The sequence below is a fragment of the Euwallacea similis genome, chromosome 6 (assembly GCF_039881205.1).
Source record: "Euwallacea similis isolate ESF13 chromosome 6, ESF131.1, whole genome shotgun sequence".
NCBI lineage: Eukaryota > Metazoa > Arthropoda > Insecta > Coleoptera > Curculionidae > Euwallacea > Euwallacea similis.
Window position 1 is genome coordinate 3750357 of NC_089614.1, and position 20278 is coordinate 3770634.

Here is a 20278-nt window from a genome sequence, read left to right on the forward strand (position 1 = left end):
TGCGTTAATGTAAGAGGTCATTGTCTTTGGGAGGTCCCAGTTATTGTTGAAATTAGGGATATATGTTTTTCGTAACCTTGTACTCAATTTCCGTGGAACGAAGTTTCACAATGATAGAAAATCCCCCCTTCATTTATACAAATTGTTTTTAAATATTCTGCATTTTGTGTCTCATCTGTATTTTTTTTCTCTAACTCTAACGAGACACTCTATATATTATTAGATATTTTGGATCGTATTCTAGATGCATTTAAAAAAAAAAGCAAAGAAAAAATTATTTATTTTTATTATTAAGTTACTGAAGACATAATTCAAAATATCTAATAACATAAGGTGCTCCATTAAAAAAATCTCAATCTACGGTAAAAACTCTATCAGAATCCATTTTTAATTTTTGATATTTTGTTGCAGAGTTTTTAAAAACACCCCATATATACAAAACCAAAATGACCACGACTTTTCGATTACTATCAACATTCAATACACATTAATATAACTATCAAATATTTTAAAGATTTTAGGTTACAATTCAGTAGTGTGCTCCAAATTTTTTTATTTATAGATATTTTCCCATCACATCTAGGCTATAATAGCTAAGAAGCGGCGCCATGATCCAATGGAAGATTTTTCAAAAATAATGTGAATATCGAAAACGAATGAAATTAGTGATGAAATAACCACACTATAAAATTTCTGTAAAAAATCGGACTCAAAAATATATGAGAAGACTTCATTTATCTACTATTATTTTGCCTAGACCCTATAAATATATCGAAAACGCATCATTCTGTACTACACGTAACTGTAAAAATGTTCGAGTTGTTTTTCGCTTAAATCCATTGATTGATTCCTACAATATACCCTAAATACCTCCACTGTAGCCCTGTACCCTTTAAAATGCTGCTTGAGGAAATATCAATTTTCGCCGCTTTCAAAAATCTAAAAATACATAGATAGCAAAGTGGCTTCCCAAACTAATTTGATGAGATATCGACGTTCGAACTATGAACTGTCGAAAAGTAGGTACCTTCCCTGCAAATTTTGAACCCGGGTCTAGTTCTGACTAGGCAAACTATCTAGTACGAATAAAATTTAATATGAAGGTCTCATTAGGCAGAAAATTTTACAACTTTTGGGTCTAAATCCAAAATCTAAAATGAATTAAAGAAAATTCTCCATATGCAGGAATTACCGACCTCTTGTCTGGATTACGTTACTAATCCGAAATAAGCACCAAAAAGTATAATGTTTTAAAATTCTAAATGCTGTGCTATCTCCAAATTGAATTTCCTTTAAAACGCTTATCGCGATTTGTGGCCAAATTGCGCCCTCTTGAAAAACGCTCCACCCGAGGGTAAGGCATGTAGCTAAAGATGGGCTGTTTGTAATATGCAAATTAAAATAAAATTTAATAAAGAAACTTTTTGTACCTCGAAGAGAACAGTGACGAAAATGGGATTTTTAATATAAGAGTGCTTGTTAGGAATGAACAAGGGAAATAATTAGACCATTTCCAGTCTATGCCATGGTTTTCCCAAACATTATGAAATGTTTCCAGTACTAATAAACATTTTGTTTATGATATTTTACAAAACTTTTAAGGTGGATTAACATCAATCCATTTAGTCGGAAAAGGTCGACATATTAACGATACGAAATTTGAATGATTTAAGTGAGTTTTAAAAAAGAATGTATTTTTCTTTAATAATATTTGAGTAAAACGCATTAATTCTAATAGGAAGACAGGCAACGGAAAATGATTAATGACTTCTATCTAGAAAATTTTCAATAAAGCCGGCTACGAAGGTATTGTAGAATAAATGAATTCAAATAGACAGTAAAAGAAAAGCATATGGAATGAAAATTCATAACATCCACCCCAAAGGACCTTTGCGATGAATAATAAAAAAGTCATAACTGCTTGAATTTTTATTGAACAGAAGCTGTGGCCAATGTTACAGTCAAGAGACACTTTGCAAAACTCTTTAATGACTTTACATTTTCCTTTAAAATTACATATTTTCTGAAAATAGGAAGGTTCATTACGAGAGACAATTGCTATTATCGATTGGAGAGGTTACGTGAAGTGCTCGTATCAATAATAATACGGGTAGGGGAGCTCGGAGGGTGCTCTGATTAAGCGTTTCACAGTTTCTAGTGGGATACCTATTAAATACGTAATACGCAGCTTGATCAAGTTCCAAACTTGGGTAAAATTTTACCGAATTCCTATAGTCAACGTATTAATTATGGCTGCAGGCCTAAATCGATATGCGGAAGGAAAACGAGGCACGTACGCAACAAAATGGGGTGTTCATATTTGAAAATTTATCTAGACGTTAATAGAGGTTTAGTTGAGCGTGAGTCAAAATCCCACGCGAAGTATCTCTTTTAAAGCTGACCACTCGGCAAACTAAAATCTATTGGCCAGCTAATCTCTATTACATCATTTGTATGCTGTTAGCCTACACGGGCGCCATCTTTATGGTCAAGTGCCGGTGCTTTTTGTTTCCACCATTATCTCTACCCCCAGCCTTTTATGTTTCCGACCCGATTTTAGAGCTTTATCAATTCCTTGCATGCTTTATCTTATATCCTCACACGATTACTCGCATATAATTATTTATACTAATTGCATACAAGCGTGTTTTCCTCTAGGTGTCTCTAACCGTTACCGAGATGCATTAAGCATTAAATTCTTGGTGTGAACACTAACGTCGAAATTCCAATTCTCTTTGTGAAAGTTCTGATTTACATACAAACGATTGATTATTATTATGTTAAAAAATATCGTTCCGATAAAGGTTCTCGGAAATAACTTCGTTGTTTTCTTTGAACTCGTCAAAGCCAGAATATACATTTATTTTATTAAATTTTAATTTCCTAGAGGATAAAAGAAAACAAAGAAGTCGAAAACAATAATGGCATTAAGGAAGCGCAAATAAAGGAAAGTTTATACAATGGGATGACTTGAGACAATGTTGACGTTAATAACATGTATCACTGCCTTTAAATATTCGGAATGAGCGATTAAACCTTTTGTTATATCAAGTTTAAAGTGTCGATTTTATAATTTGCGCTTAATTTAAGATTAGCGGAATGACAAATCAAAAGACCCCCGTCTTTTAACTAGGGGGCCTAATTGGCAACAAACGCAAGGGTATAATTACAGGATTTTTGTGAAGCACTTAATTATCACTTTATAATGCTAGCAGAATATCGAAAATTTGTCGCCTTTAATGGATGATAATTAATTTATTATCAGATAAATTAATGGCTGAGACTTAAAAATTAATTTGACAGATTTCATTCTCATTTTATTTCGAAACGTGTGATAAAATGGCATCGAAGTGGTCATTCAATAGTCATTATGAGCTTCCCTAATTAAAAATATGGATATAGCAAAAGAGAGAGTAATTAAGCCTCATAATAGCCAGGAATCATGTAGCATACAAAATTTCATATTAATAAATCCAAAATAAAACAAGTGTTGAATAAAATATCACAAAACACATGTTTAATTGGAATAATTAAAGCTTTTGCTAGACTGCACCCTGTAAAATGATCATTAGCCCGAAAAGAAATCCGCACCGTTTATTACTAATTCGTTTTTAATGCTGTTGACGAAAATCGATGTTTTTACATGCCAGGTGAATGTTTTAAAACAAATTTTTGAAAGAACAAAATATCATTTTTCTCTGTGCTTGAAAGTCAACAATGTGTGTAGACGCAAAAATATTATGATATATACAAATACATGTAGATCAAATAGGTATAGGGCAAATATGTCATCGATACATAAATAAATCACAAAACATATAAATTGATACAGCAATATCGCTTAGAAGCCTTGACAGATAAGAGACCTGAACAATTTCCTTGATTTATAAAATGAAAGCGACATTGAAGCTTTTTATTGAAAAAGCATTACTTATTCTGTGAATAAAACGATTTCAGTCAAATAACATATATGCCAGACATACACACTAATGACATATGAAAAATTCATGGCCCTTACTGGACAATGAAGAAAAATACAATTTTATTTGCAAATTTCACGGACGCTTCGTATACGCTCAACGTATGCATTTTGAATAGGAATTGACCCAAACCAGCGACTTGAACGTGCTAATTTATCTATAGTCCCCGCTATTATTGTAATAGAAATTAGACGGGTGCAAACTATTAGAGTTCCCCGAAAATTACAGGGAATATATCAAACTCTATAGGCATTATCTGGAACATGCTTAAACCACAAAATTTCCTCGTCCTGCCGAACTGGAGATCCATCTTCTGGAATAGCTTAATTTTTTGTCGGATTAGTTATTAATTGGAAAAAGGTGATTTTATTGATCGTAATTATTTGGACGGATCACCGATGACGGCTTATAAATTAAATTACATTTAATAAAGTTCACGCTTATTGATAATACTAAATTTAGCAGAAATATCAAACCAAAATTACCCTTTTGTATTCAAAATTAGTCATTACAGCAATTAATTTCATTCATTTACAGGGCAGGGAAAAACAATCGGGGCAGTAGGATTCGTTTTATAATTGATTTCGTACTTCATCAATTATTATTTCCATTGTTTTCATATATGAGTTCAAGCCAATTGTTCTTACTTAATATCGACATACTGTTTAATAATTTTAGGCTACAATCATTAGAGATTACTCGAGATAAACGTAAACATATCAACATTGCGGTTGATATGAGTCAGGCTACAATACTTAGAAATTACCCTTGATTTTAGTTTTCCCAAATTTGGACTATTATAGTTTTTATTATAGTTAGTAATATAATTAATGTTTCAATGGGGATAAAACATCAATCAACTCCAAATATATTTAGTTTTCTAAGAAATAATATGTTTTTTAGTATACCAATTTCTTACTTTGTAGATAATTATTAACTAAGAGTAGTTTTTGAAGCGTTAAGCTTAATAACTAACATCAGAGTTAAAGCCCCTCATATTTTGTTTGCTGGCCAAATGGTTACAGGTATGCAACTGTACAAAGCTTTGAATTTATTATTAATAACATTAAAGCACAATATTGATTTTATTCACAGGGTGATGAAGGCTGCGAGTTTATTAACAAAATTTATTCTTTGCAAAACAACAAAATCCACGGGTTTCGCGGAATTAAGTCGTTAGCACAATGATAAGTGTGAAGTTTTCAATGAGTCACCCTGTGTAGAAAGAGAGTAATGTAATGACTAATTATGTAGGTCCCCTAAATATTTACAAGATAGCAAGATTCTTGAAGGGGAAATGTTCTCGTTAGATCGGCCAGAGGGATATAAAATTTAGGTTGTTGTCGAGTATTTTCTAAACTGTCTGTAGCTGGGGGATATAAATCAGATTTGCAACCGGTGGGATTTAAGTAAAATAAATTATAAAAGAACGTGTTACACGAGTTTGCCGATGGTAAGTGCGGCAGAGATATAACTGTACGAAATGATAAAATGCTTTGCCCTTTTGTTATACGGCTAGAGATGCGAATATATATTTGCATGTTCGCATAAACATAATAATTCTTACAGGATAGGGTGACCGTGACGATATATCTCCAATATAAATTCAGCCGAACTGAACTGTGTTTGTCAAATTACCATATATTCATAAAGTTTTACTAGGTTAATAGTTCAACATTGGTCGTAAATCACATATTTATCTTTTTAGGAAAATTTGTGCTATGGCTCACTAACCGAAAATGACAATGTTTGTTATACTTTAGATAATTTTTCACCACTCAAAAATTAACTAAACGCCGGGTCCAAAAATGATTGATCTTACTTGGTCAGCAAGGCAAAACCCTCACAGATATTTTTGGGTACAGGGATCAGGTCCTATTGTTGATGTTAATTACTCATTTAGACCGATTAAGAGAGATACGAGGGTCTTGTCAGACAACCTTAATTAAATCACTGTGTTTTTTAATATCATTTTATGACAAATTAATTGGTATATGGACGTGCATAAGTAATAAATAACATGCCTAGCGAAATAAATTTCCAATCCCGTCAGATCGCGATGTTATCGAACTGTGCACTCACTGCTGTTACTACAAGGAAATGTCACAAATCACGAATGTCCGCAGCTCAAATTGCTAAAATGCCTCTAAATTGCGATGGTTTATCACCAGGGATAATCTTTCTACGACCTATAAATACTCTCCTTTATCGGAAGCTCTTCGACAGAAAAGAACATCTTTCAAAATAGGAAACTCTTTTTGTCCTGGTAGAAAATTAAATTTAGTCCTTACAGGTCAAACTTCAAATAGCCTCCTTTATTAAGTCTATTTGTTTCAATTTTATCACCGCTATTCTTAAAGGTAGATAAAATAGCCTGCTCTCAGATCCCCTTGATATTTGGGCCACACATTTTCAGGAAAAAGTGGATCATTCTCCATCCCTTCAGCGAGATTTAGTTTAAGTGCTAGAGATAGAACGAATGCAATGAGCTAAAGAAAGTTAATAACATCGTTCAACTTATCTGGGACAAACTTTGAGTTTTATTCTTTAATTCCTGTTTTAAATACGTGTCGCGAGGGGAACTTTTGTGTTTTGCTTTCACGTATCCGTCCCAAACTTGCAACCATATATTTCTATAACGTATAAACTTTAAAATATTCACGTTTGCTTTGCAAACCGAAGGCGTAGGCTATTATTAAAATATACGACAAAAGTCATTACTCAACAATATGGCTTGAACAAGTCCCTCACATAAATATAAAATTAATTTGAATGTATCCACCCATGCACTATATCATGAACGGCAAAAGTTATTATATTGGTGAAAACAAACATGACACGTTATTTAATGTTTATATTTGTTTTACGAGAGAAAATATGTAGAGACAAAACATAAACGTGTCTAAACTACGATCTAGGCAGTTTACAAAAATATTATGGGCGTCAATATCGTGTTAAAATACAGTAAAAGATCGTTAGCGGATTGATTTCCTATTTAAAGTATCCAAACTTTATGTGTATTCAAAACTAGAGATACATAAATTATAAACTTGTGTAATTTACTACAGGTAGGTGTGTTCTATAAGAAGTTTGGTTAGAAAAATTACACCCTCCTAACGAAAAAAATTACTACCTACTTAATCCGAATTATTCCCTAATATTGTTATAATAAATGCTATACCATCACATTTAATTCGATTCTGAATGTGATGCTTAACATATCCAAATAGCATTCCCGCCAGCAAAACATTCGATTAAGGGGCCTGTTGTTAAATAACAAACCACTAAATGGATAGCATTTCCTGGGGTAGTTAAATAAGTTAACCGGCAAATAATTTAGTTGATTAAACACCGCCGAATGTCTATGTTGACCAATATTGTGGAATATAAAGTAGCGTTACAATATAATCTTCTCTCAATCAATAAAAGAACCTTTTTATTGATTTAGTCAACATCCACTGAAAATTATAGAAGCCGTTTTTTAGAGAGCATCCACAAATCAATCACCATATAACGCTATTTAAATTTGAAAATTGTTGACCCTTGACATACATAAATCACAGCAAAGGGCACCGATTTTTCTATTAAACTTATTTCCTTTCAAACGTGGTTAATTTGATTTGTTTGCTCTTTAAAATCCATCACTCACTCATATTTTAAATGTATTCAAGTTACATGAATTAATAAAATATTATATAAAGTAATCAGAGAAATCTGAACAGAGTTTTTTCATTAATTTGAAATAAGATGAATAAAATTGGAACAAATAAAAAAAAGAATTGAGCTTCTTATGAATAATATTTGTAACATACCGTTCAGATTGCAAATGAGATATAAAATAAGATGTTAACCAACTTTTAAATTGCTTTATTCTATTTAATGTTAAATATATCGATGGTCAATTTGTTTGATATATGGCCTACATTTATTAATAGCATTTTTTGCTTCAAAAGGTTTAAAAAAGAAACGTAGTTTCAAATGCCTTCATTCCTTAATTAGTATATTGTTCGAACAAGCATGTAATGAAAACCGTAATTACCAATTGAGACGTTGAATCTGAATTTTCCTAAGAGGATAACGCCCATTATGCGAGTAGAATATTTACTACTCATAAAGTATAGGTCTATCTACGCCTAAACATTCGTACATTTGTGAAAATTAACTAAAAGTCCTATTTGAATAATTCGGTTAATAATAAGCCATTGTTGTTGGCCTTTTAAAGATAATTCCCTGTGATATGTACGTAACAATGCTCAATAATATACATTAATTCTCCTATTATTATTTCGAAGACCTAAATTTGAAACGTTGAAATCAATTGAAATTTTATTATTCGTTTTAAGAGGGAAACATATTTGTATATTGTTCCCGATCGATAGATTTCTTCCTTAAATTATTATGGTAAGCCTAAATATTTGTTTACAAACTGAAGTATGATCAGAGGCATCTCGTACTCCATTTCAAGAAAAAACATATTAATTCCGGAATCATCCCAACTGCTATAAGAATTATTCTATCAGTATAGAATTTTCCCATTTTATGTCGAAAGAGCTTTATTTTTAGACTTCCTTACATCAGTGCAAAAATTAAAGATTGCCATCGTGTGTAACTATTTCTGCAGAGAACTGAAAAAATATACCGCTAAAAGCAAAAAATACAAACAGTTATATGATTTTTTAGGCAATGCCCACTTTTTGGTTTCATTTCTGGAATCATATACTTTATACAGGGAATGTTTGAAAAAGGTCTAAATTTTTGATCAGGGTTTTTTCCTCAATAGTACCTAATCATATAGGTATAAAAATTATATATTGTGAGGGAAGTTTTTTTTCTATTTTATGTTTTTGAATTAATACGTTTGTTGTTGATTTGGTTATGGTCTCGTTCTTGAATTATTTAAATTTTGAAAAGCCATTAAGAAATAATGAAATAGGTTAATAGATTAAAAATTTTCAAAGTTTCCATAATAATTCATGATTTTCATATCTTTGTGATTAGTGGGTATTGATTATTAAGAAAAACATAATAATCAAAAACTTTATTTTTTTCTGATATGTCTGAAATTACTCAGACTGTTGCCAGTCTTAAAACAAGTTCTAAATAAATATGTGTGTTAATTTAGAAAGCCCTGTCTCACTTATATTTCATTAGATGTACACAATGACCATCCAATATTTAGCACCCTGTATATCTCAAAAGCAGCTGCCTTCACGAAATCAATGACTGCTACTGGAACAGTAGTGTTCCTTTCACATCATTTTATTATCCGAGGTACTTCATACGTCGTCACCATCGTGATGTAATGTAAAACCTAAAGGATAGTAGTAACGTTACTTCATTCGATTTTGCCGCCATAGATTAATAATTCATATGCGAAAAAAGGACCACAAAAATATTTAAAAAATGCTATAGTGAAATAAAATATAGAGTACGGAATTTTCGACGAAAATCCAAAAAACAATAATATACCTTATATTCCATATATTATTCTCGCATTGTCAATGTATGAAATTTTTATTCACTTTGTGGTTCGATGGATATTCTTATTCTTAAATTCTATTATTTGTATGTCATTAAAGAACTATGTAAAAACTGCTACCTGAGCTTAATTCATCTATCAAGGTATATCCAAGATATGCAGTGAAAGGATTAAATAGGGTCCTGACGTTTTAGTTTGTTGATCTAAGTGCCTCTAAACAAATATACCCCTGTCCGATCCTAAGGGGATATTCGGTCGCCTCATCTTATACATACTTGATTATAGGGATGCGATTTTGCAAACTATCCCATATTACATGTGAGAGCGTAAAGCCCTGTGTAGGCAAATGAGCGTATTATGTAAATGATTTACTTGGAATTACAAATTGCCACTAGTTGGAGATTAATCTGCTTTGGTAAGGTCGTTGTAAACAAAAACTGAGAAAGGTCATTTCAATGGGGCAAGCCGCAAAAATTAATTTTGCATTTAGCAAAAATAACACGGCCTTTACGTAGTTGTATGGCGAGATTGAAATTTAGGGGCTTTATCGACTTTTAATAGTAAGTTTAGCGATACATTACGGCGGCTTTTATTAAATTCGTATCAGAGGAAGAATTCGTGCCATGGGGTGTTTTACAATGGTAAGGTCGATTTGTAAAACCTAACGGAAACAAAACGCACGAAGAACTATGTTAAATTTATACCACACTTGGAGAAAGTTACACTAATGGATGTTTCTTTTATACGATTAAACGATCAAGACAAAAAGAAATAGAATTTTTATGTGTATTTAATATCAGCTTTACGTGAGATTGAATCACTCGGATAAACAAGAAAAATCTTGCTTACCATTTAGTAAATTACCAACTGCATCAATTTTGAAAGAGAATTCTCCGCATGTCAGCATAAAATCTAATTAAGAAAAATTGTGAATATAGGTTTAAAACTCAACGGCCCAATAATAATTATTCCCAAAAGAAAATATGTATCAGACAATTAAGGAGCCTTTTAAGAAAAAGTTGCCATATCATGAGCTTATATTGGAGAGGCCATTTTTCAAGCAAAATCTTGGAATAAAGGAAAATGTAAAGGAAAGATAAAATGCCTACGCGCCAACCCTTATAAAATAAAATATGGGGTAAACAACGAGTTGTGTATTTCTCGTTTATTTTTCCCATCTATAAATATATAAAACTGAATAAAAAAAATAGTTCGCTTTAAATATTTTGATAGTGTTATTTACATAGACGTCGAGAAATCTCCGGCAGACGGAACTGCACCTAACAGTCATCTAAAGCCGGTGAAATTTCCATTCTCTGACATCCCTAGAAGTAGCTTTTAGCATGAGGTTAAAGTTTCGATTATCTGACCCAGGTAAAGACAATTAAATTTAGGTTGCACTCAGGCTTGACAGCATAATGACAATTAAGAAGCGATTTCCCCTTAGACACGTAAATCGCTGGTTTAGGAGATGGGTCCCTAATAAATTGACAAATATTTGCAGAGAATTCTGGGATTATATCTGATATAAGTATAATTCTATTCACACTAACAAAAAAAACATACAGACAGAGCCAAAAATGTCGATTCGATTTACCTATGTCCATCCAAAGATATTTTCTTCAGAGCGCTTAGTCTAAAGCTGTCATTCGAAATCCCATAGGTTTTAAGTAAATGCCTTTCAAAAATGAGAGCATAAACAGAAATTGTTTCCAATATTTAGCGAGCAACGTAAACGACAAGCAGTTTTGATGCTCCATTTAATAAGAGGCTTACTGCGGTGGCACTTCCTATGTACGAAATTTAATTATTGCGAACCAAGACGGCCAGGAACTGTGAAATTTGTTAAGTCAACAATATCGTTAAGTGTAGACTTTTGACAAGCATTAGACTCGTTTCTAACGTAATCAAATCGTGGCAATTCTCTGGGAAAAGACATAAAAAAGAGGGCCAACAATTTTTCTTCTTGTAGCTCATCTTTCGCGACGGCCATAAAGCTAAAACGAGTTGTTTTATGAAACGTGGCTCTTAACAGAACAAGGTTTTAGTGAAGAAGCCAGGGAAGATATATACAACAGCGGGTGAATATAACGTATTGCTCGTTCGGCAACCTTCCACTTCTAAATCTGTTAATGGGGAAATATAAAATATAGGCCAAAAGAATGTATATTACAGTAACACGCACTTGGAAAAAATAATAAATGAAAATGCTCGAAGCCATGTAGGCTATGTAAAATATACCAAGTTACCGCCGCAAGCATTCGCACCGTCTTATGGATCATATTTCCTTGGGTTTGGACAAAACGGGAAAATGTCAAGAAATCGGAGCACCTTACAATTTTCTCAAATCCCATATAAAATATATGTATTGGTAAAAGCAGCTTACAAACCGACAAATAAACGTTTACAGTAAATCAAAAACAAAAATGCCTCGGAACAAAACCGTATAAGTTGGCTTAACGGTTAGGGCGAACCAAAGATGGCCAAACTATTCCCGACTGGTACACATACAATAAAGGAAGTTTGATAATTTAGCAAAGTTTAGATGCTTCGATCTTCAAATATTAACTTAATGGGAAATCCATACTAAACTAATTTCCAATATCTTTCGAATGATTTACCCTATTTAACTTTTCTCTCTAGCAGAGTTCAAATTGGAACTTTAAGTATTCCCAAACTTTATCAATTAATCAATTAATGCATTCCACGATTTTTACTGCCCAGTTATTCTGGACGGGAATAAAGGTTATGACGTGATTTTCCACTTTGGGAACTCCAATTTAATTGTATTCGGCCCTTATTATTCACTGGAAAGGTCGAAGTGACAAATCAAATTTTGAATATTGGAAATTGGTGCCTGCTCAAGATTAACTGCAGGACCATTAAGTAACAGAATAGATACATACATCATTATGTTGTGGTCATCTATTTAATAAATTGTAACATTGTTTTTTTTCAAAATACAGAAGGAGAGTTTTTCTAACAGGAAGAATCAGATATTGCTTTTTTTCACTTAAACTAACTGATTTGGGTACTGACCCTTGATAACTCAATTGAGGTCATGGAAAATGCAATTTAAGTCACTTTTATTTTAGAGACACTTTTAGAATAGAAACTTTTAGAAAGTAACCCAGTATCTCAGAAAGTAAAAGAGATATTACAATCGAATTTATGTAGACTTATAGAGCTCACCGACGATATTGATGAACAAAATATTGATGCGCAAAGTTTCAAAAGTGGCAAAAAGTTGATAAACAATGTGTCTTAGAATTTTCTTTGGTTTTCGACGTTGTCCAAAAAAGCGAAAAGAACTGAAACATTGCATTTTTAACTATGCTTTGTAGTTTCTAAACCAAGCCAAAAATGATTCTGAATATAAAACCTCAATAGGGTCTTTTTTACTTAGAGTGAGGCGGCATATCAAAAATAATTCTAGCATTTAATCCCAAGTTCTGTAAGGAAACTTCGTACATTCTAATAGACGTTATCTTGATTTTTTAAGATTTCAGGAAGCGCTTAAAACACTTTTTTAAACGATATACTTGTTAACACCACTACACCGTTTCTAAAGTGCAAAATGAAGCGTTTAAAATGTTTACCATTATCAGTGTCAAAGTGAATTTTTGAGCGAAATGCAAGATAATAGATCAAGTAGAACTCTGTTTCACATTAAGTATAAATACAACTGCTACAACAATCACGGTTTACACGCTGCGCAAAAAATAATACAGTACGTTATGTAATTAATTAATTGTTATAAATTGTAAATAATTTTCAATTCTTGCAATTTTCTGATACTTAACGAAATCAACTACATGAAAAATAGTTTAGATACATAACAATGAACGTTTTGTAAAAAAATATCTTTCATAAGATTGACTCCATTAGAGAAACTATTGTTCATATAACCGAACTGCTGCAGTTGAGTGTCTGTTTAATTTGAAAGAGTTCTATCATGTTCACTTTATGTTCATTTTAATAATTTGTTGCAATTTTGTTAGAATTATTCTACACAGAAATTTCAATTGCAAATCAGATTTGACACTTCAAGCAAACAAGCCAAACTCTTCCAAAGTTTATTATGTCAATAATTTAAAAAACGTCTTTAAAGTGGTTTCTATATATCCAAACATTCAAGATGACGTCCATAAGAACTTTTAAAGTTATCCCACCGAACTTGAAAATAAATGACGATAAAATTATTTTTGATACGCCATCGCATTCTATGTAGAAAAGTGCACAAATAGGATTTTACCTCAAAAATTATTTTCGGCTTGATTTAAAAAGTACAGGGCAAAGTTAAAAATGCGATATTTCCCATTTTTCTGGAAAACCCTAAAACATAAAACAATTTTTCAACCAGGTATGAGTTTTTCATCAAATTCTCTAAAATATTCCTCATTTAACTGGCTCCTATCTCTTATAGTAACCACAATCATCTAACATGTAAAACCAATTTTGGATAAATTTTATACCGAGAAAAGCAAGTAGCGAGAGGGGAGTTTGAAAATGGAAAAAGTATGAAGGTAAAGAAACTAATCGTGTACAGAGGAAACTCGTGCGCATCTTCAATTCTTTACACTCATGAGGCCAATTATTGAAATAATATACATAGACGGTCGCCTTCTGATTACTCTCATATATGCAACAAGGCAAAAATGCAATGAGTGATGCGGTTTTAAATTCGTTATGGCTAACAGTGTGTATATTGACAATTTCATGTAAATATTGTTCTTTGGTAAATAAACTGTAAGCTTTTTACATTTTGAATCATTTATCATTCATTTCTATTAAATTTCTCGCCTTTGTATTGTGAACTGTTTGGATTATTATTTTTTCCTTACCATAAATATAAAATTTTGAAGATGATCCGCTGTACTGCAAATAAATGAATAAATACACTACAGCGGATGTGTTGCACAACTGCAAAACATCAACACGATAATGTTCATTACAAGTTTTCAGTCTTTTTACACGCTGTTTTGTACGACTTGTCGAAAATTAACAACGGAAAGGTAAGGACCAGCGCTGTAGGTATTTTCTGCAATCTCTATCCCACAACATGTGTACAAATATACATACATATTATCCGTTATTATAAAAGCAGACTGACGTCATTACACAAATAACACGTTGTGTTGCCAAACCTGATATGATTTTATAGCGTCTGCGATTAAATTCAACTTTAATAGTAATAGATATATATGTGAACACAATGCAATAAGTAATGTGAGGTTATCTAGAAGTTACTTTAATACTTTTTACTTAAAATGGGTTAAATAAGTTTAAAAAAGCAGTAGAATGTCTCAAGATAAATGTTACAGCTGCACGCGGTAAGAACATTTTTTGTATCCAATTTTTTTTAATTTTTCAATTTTACTAATATAGAATAAACTAACCTCTCCCACAGCAGTTAAAGGCAATAAAGGATCACTTTATCTCGTTCCTGGTCAAAATATTGAATTAAGGATACGAGTTGTTTACACCAGCTATTTAAGTGTTTCGAAATGATTTCACAGGTCTGTTTTTAAAAGAACAAATTTTAATGTAGAACAATTATAAATTGAATGAAAATAAACTTAAAAAAAAAAAACTGAAAAACAAGAAATGCACAAAAAGCAAATTTTACGTCAAAAGTTTTGACACTAAAATATTCAAAATTACCGAAAATATATGTCAACGCCGAATCAGGTTGGCTCGAAAACGTCGTAACTAGACGTGCAAATCGCATTGCATCAAACAAAGATAAAACTATATTTGTTGTTTGGCAACAATTAATTCTCATTTGTGACGTCAGTCTGCTTTCATAATAAACGGATTTTAGATTATAATGCATATCGTTACATTATACTTACATGACTACTATACACCATTATCTGTGTAGGTAGGGCAATCATTCCCAGAATCATTTTTAATTTTTCTTAAATTTTAAATAGTTGTTAGTTTTTACAGAAATGGTTCGATATCATAACAAACTATTACTATTATTGCTAAGATATTATTAGATTTATTCCTAAATGAGTCCTAATTACCGGTATCATTATCCTTTGGAAAATTTCAGTAGAACTTTTTTGGATAATTTTTTGGAGAGGTCTTTTCCATCTAATCACTTGATGTTGATTCAATTTTTTCACTGGATAGCTCAATTAAGGTTACACACATTAAGAATAGGTTTCGATACTACCCTATATCAAAAAAATTAAAAGAGATGTTTCCACCTGGTTCGTGCAAAATTATAGAATTCATTAAGACGATTAATTTAAAGTATTTTTAAAGCAATTTTTCTATTAAATTCTGAGGAAATATTAACACCCAAAATTAGAAAACTTACAAGAAAAGTAAATTTTTTGAAATTTTCTATGGTTATTTTTAAAGTTAATTAACTGATATCGACTATATCATGGATACCTAATTTGATGAAAATTAAGTTTCAGTCACTTCCATTTCGAGGCATTTTCATTTTCCCAGAAATGGTAATTAAAGTGTCGCCGTATCTCGGAAACAGAGATATTACAACCTCGTTATTGCGTAAACTTATAGAGGTTGTTGGAACATCCATTTGATATACTTTTTAAGAAAAATTCTTCCTCGAATTCTCAGGATATTATCATGAAAGTTCGAAAATGGAAAACCTACCCTACTTTAATAAAAGTAAGTTGAAGTTCACTGAAGTTTCCTGAGCTAGAAATCTCTGTGATTAAAACTGTCCTATTTTCGGGGGTTGTCGCGTTGCTATTTCACTAAACTGTCAGGGTCAATAAAAGAAATAAAAGGAACCGTGCAAAAAGTTACAATCTGACATTTGGCGCTGCAAAACAAAACAATAAAAATACTTTAAAACGAACGGGAGTCAGAATTAACTGAAATATTAAATCAATTCAGTTGCGGAAATGAAAGGGCCGTGATAAACCAAAAATCTGGACATAAAAACCCGTTCTATATCCAGATTTGCGATAGGGCATACAAACTTGGGCCGGAAATGAACTCTACCGAATGTTTCGATAAATTGAGGAATGTTTTTGGGACTTTATACTGAAACTCAGATAAATCAAAATACTGAAAATTATTTCTTATATATTCCTGATTGTTAAAAATGCGGAATGCCTTTATACAATTTCGCTGTTAAACTTGAAGCAAATTTCTGCCTTATGATTTTATTGTTCACCTGAAGCATGAAATTTTGCAGGATTCCGTTTGTCGTTTCACACTTGACGGGCTTTATGTGTAAGGCCTATCTTATTACTTGCTGCGTTGAAAAATATTTCGTGTAGTGATGTCACGCTACATATTTCCAGTCTCAAAGTAAACCGTCATTACTATTAAATTGGGACATTACGGCATACGTATTCAGATGACCAAGACATATGTTTATAACGAGAGCTATACTTTATTTCACTATACTGTGCATCTAATTATATTTTTAATGTATTATATCGTCGCCATAAACAGATCTTTTATATGTAGATTTCGATAAAAGTAATACAAAGCAAATAACACAATTTGGGGACATAATTATTTTATAGTCGTTTTTATCCAAAGTACATAGCAGACAATGACGTTCCTTTATCCAGAGAATAGCATTGTTGAAGTAAATGAAATAAAAATTGTGTGCTCGGTGCAAAGCAGAGCATTGCATTTACCGCGGGGCATTTTTAAAAGGGTTGTGTCACCATATATTACCTTGTGTACATCTGCTAACGTACATACATATCTCTTTCTCTCCGAATGTGGCCCTTCTTTATAGCTTGCAGTATTTTTCCCAAACAAAAACATTATTAAGCCCGTGTTCCCTATAAATCTTTAAATGAAAACATTCGTATTAATATGGTAACCCGCAGCCAGACGATTTCGTTGCAACTTAGCTAAATAAAAACATCACGAAGTTCCTACTTTTGTGTGTTGCAGGTGTCGTGGATTAGGAAAAGGGACTTACATATTCTCACAGTTGGCATACAAACCTACACGAATGACCAGCGATTTCTATCATTGCATACAGATGGATCAGATGAATGGACCCTTAAGATCACCTCCTCTCAAACTAGGGATTCAGGAGTTTATGAGTGTCAAGTGAGCACTGAGCCAAAGATCAGTCAAGCATTCAAGCTCAATGTTGTCGGTAAGTATTTTATCTATAAAATTATATCTTCGGTGACGTTATTCAAGAGCTGATAGAATAGGTAAATGAAAGTTTGGTTGTATAAACTTATAAAGTTCATATATATATATATATACAGTATGATACAAATATATGTAGGATCGCGTCCCTTGTAGATAGGTGTTACTGTTAAGTTGGATACATATTAGATAGCAGGAATTAACTGTAAGATTGTCATACTCCTGGGGTACGACTCTGGTGGGCATTAGTTGGGGCATGGGAACTTCCCATGCTATGCCTTGTCGGTGTTGGAAATCCCCGCAATAAACCGGGTCGGCATTGGAACTGCCTGTAATATACTTTGTCGGCATTTGAATTGCCCTTGATAAATTTCGTTGGCCCTATAGTGGCAGTTCCAATTCCCAGCTTAAGACGTAATGCTTTGATGCGGCGGGTGGTGCAGACGGCACCCTAGCCAGGGTACGCCCATGGTTTATCACCATGGGTTTTAGTATTTAAGATCTTGCAGGGCATATACAAGCTCTCTTTTCTTCTGGGTTCGGTTGTAGTTGGCAAATCAGAAGTCGCGTCCGCGCTCGCTAAATTCACAAGTTACTTTATACTCTCTTTTGTTCACTTTACATTAATAAACGCATACTTATAGTCCTTTCCTATCTGTGATTTTATTATAAGATATAAACACCATCCTATATCTACAGTAGTATCAAAACCCGATACTACATGTATCGAATAAATTCATTTAAAATTCAGTGGTGTGGTTTTTTGGAAAAACACACGGACACATGGATTTTTATTTTTTCTTACGGTTTTTCTAATGGCACAGTTATGTATACAGGATGGCCCAAAAATGAGTTATGACCATCAACTTCATTTTTTCAAATGAAAACCGCTATTTTTTACTTCATTTTTGAATTCTACATCGAATTCTAAATATGTTTTATGTACCATGTCCTATACCTAAACCCATCAGTTATCAAGAAATTTACGTCTAAACATATCGGTAACAAAGACAACTCTTGGACTAAATGCACTTTGTATGGATGCCATTTTCCCTTTTTTAGCGTTCTAAGAATCGTCAACTGATGTAAATTATTATCGAGTGCGACTTACCTGTTGCTAGTATGGGGCTAACTCTAAAAAAGGAAAAATAGCATCCATATAAAGTGCATCTGGTCCGAGAGCTGTCTTAGTTACTAATATGTTTAGATGTAAATTTCTCGATAACTGTTGGATTTAGGTGTAGGACATGGTATATGAAACATACTTACAGTTCGATGTAGAATTTGAAAATGAAATAAAAATAGGGGTTTCCATTTGAAAAAACTGAGTTTGTTGGCCATAATTCATTTTTGAGTGTATACATGATATTACCATCATAAAAACCGCAAAAAAAAAAAAATCCACGTGTCCGTGCATTTTTCCAAAAACCACATCACTGAATTTTAAATGAATTTATTCCATACATTTGCATCATACTGTATATATGAGCACAACAAAACAAACACAAAAAATCCTGAAAATTTACTGTGTTTTTTTCAATGGTTTTTTGTTTAATGATAATATGTGTATTAAGGATCATTTCATAAAATGTCAAGAAACAATGACATAATCACTTAGCTGTAGGTATCGACTTTTGCATACATCAGTTGATTTGAATTTTGTTCTTATTCTGGATATACAAAAAAGGGTTCCATGGTCATCAACTTTTTCAGCAAATACTTATTGGATAATCACCACATTTCATACTATAATTGTGCGTTAATGAAAATCAAACTACGTGAATCTTTCATCTTCCTAAACACATGGATATATTTCGGGTCAATATTTATGTACATATACAAATTACTAGATTCAATTAATCCTTTGAAATTTTCCTAAGTATAAATAACACGCTGAACAAGATACCAATTTTATTATGAATTTTTGCCAAAAACGCTATAAGGAAATATTATTTTGGGATGTTATTGAAGGCGTTATCTTACAAGCATCCTTTAGGGCTGAAAAGTTTTACAGAAATTTTAGAAGCAATAATATTCTGACACGGACTTTGGGAATGTGGATTTGCTACAAACTTAACGTGGAATCTGGACCTAATATCGAATTTTTTTTTGCCCGAAACAATAATATAAAATAAAATAGGGAAAGAGGTCTGAAGCGTACGAAAGGTGTTTGAAAGACTCATTCCGGATGACGAAATTGAATTTGATGTCACGAGCCCGCTGATCGTTGTACTGTCACAAAACGACCTGGATAAAATTAAATTTAAAAACTACACCATGTGCAGCCCAATTACAAATTGCGTCCGTTTTAAAACCCGATAAACGCAAAGCTTGCACTGTACGCGAAATTTGTACCAAACTCGTTTTTTAATGGAAAAATCCTGGTTTACGTACCGCATTGACACGTTGAAAAGCTCGATCCAGATACGTAAATGATGACCATATTTGTGTCCATTGTATCCCTAAACCGTATGGGTCTATTTTAAAATACAGACATGCAGAACACTTGGTAAATTACAGGACAAAACGCTAAAAAAAATCTCAGTTCAAGAAGCTTTACATATATTTACAGGTAAAGTGAATTCATCAGCATTATAAAGTTAATTTTGAGCAATTCAGTGGAACGTCATCAAGTCGCTTTGGTTTCCGAATAGGAAAACAATGAAGCCAACGTCAATTATTTCCACTTGTTGGTCTGAGAGGA

At 32.4% G+C, this 20278-nt stretch overlaps 1 protein-coding gene across 3 annotated transcripts in view; it reads left to right on the forward strand.

Moving 5' to 3' along the window:
• LOC136409657 (zwei Ig domain protein zig-8-like) overlaps window positions 1–20278 on the forward strand; it is a 251925-nt gene that overhangs the window by 207520 nt on the left and 24127 nt on the right. For all 3 annotated transcript variants that reach the window (XM_066391323.1, XM_066391322.1, XM_066391324.1), the window contains one exon: window positions 17365–17575. In XM_066391323.1, the coding sequence (XP_066247420.1) occupies window positions 17365–17575 (211 nt within the window). The remainder of the gene's footprint in view (window positions 1–17364; window positions 17576–20278) is intronic.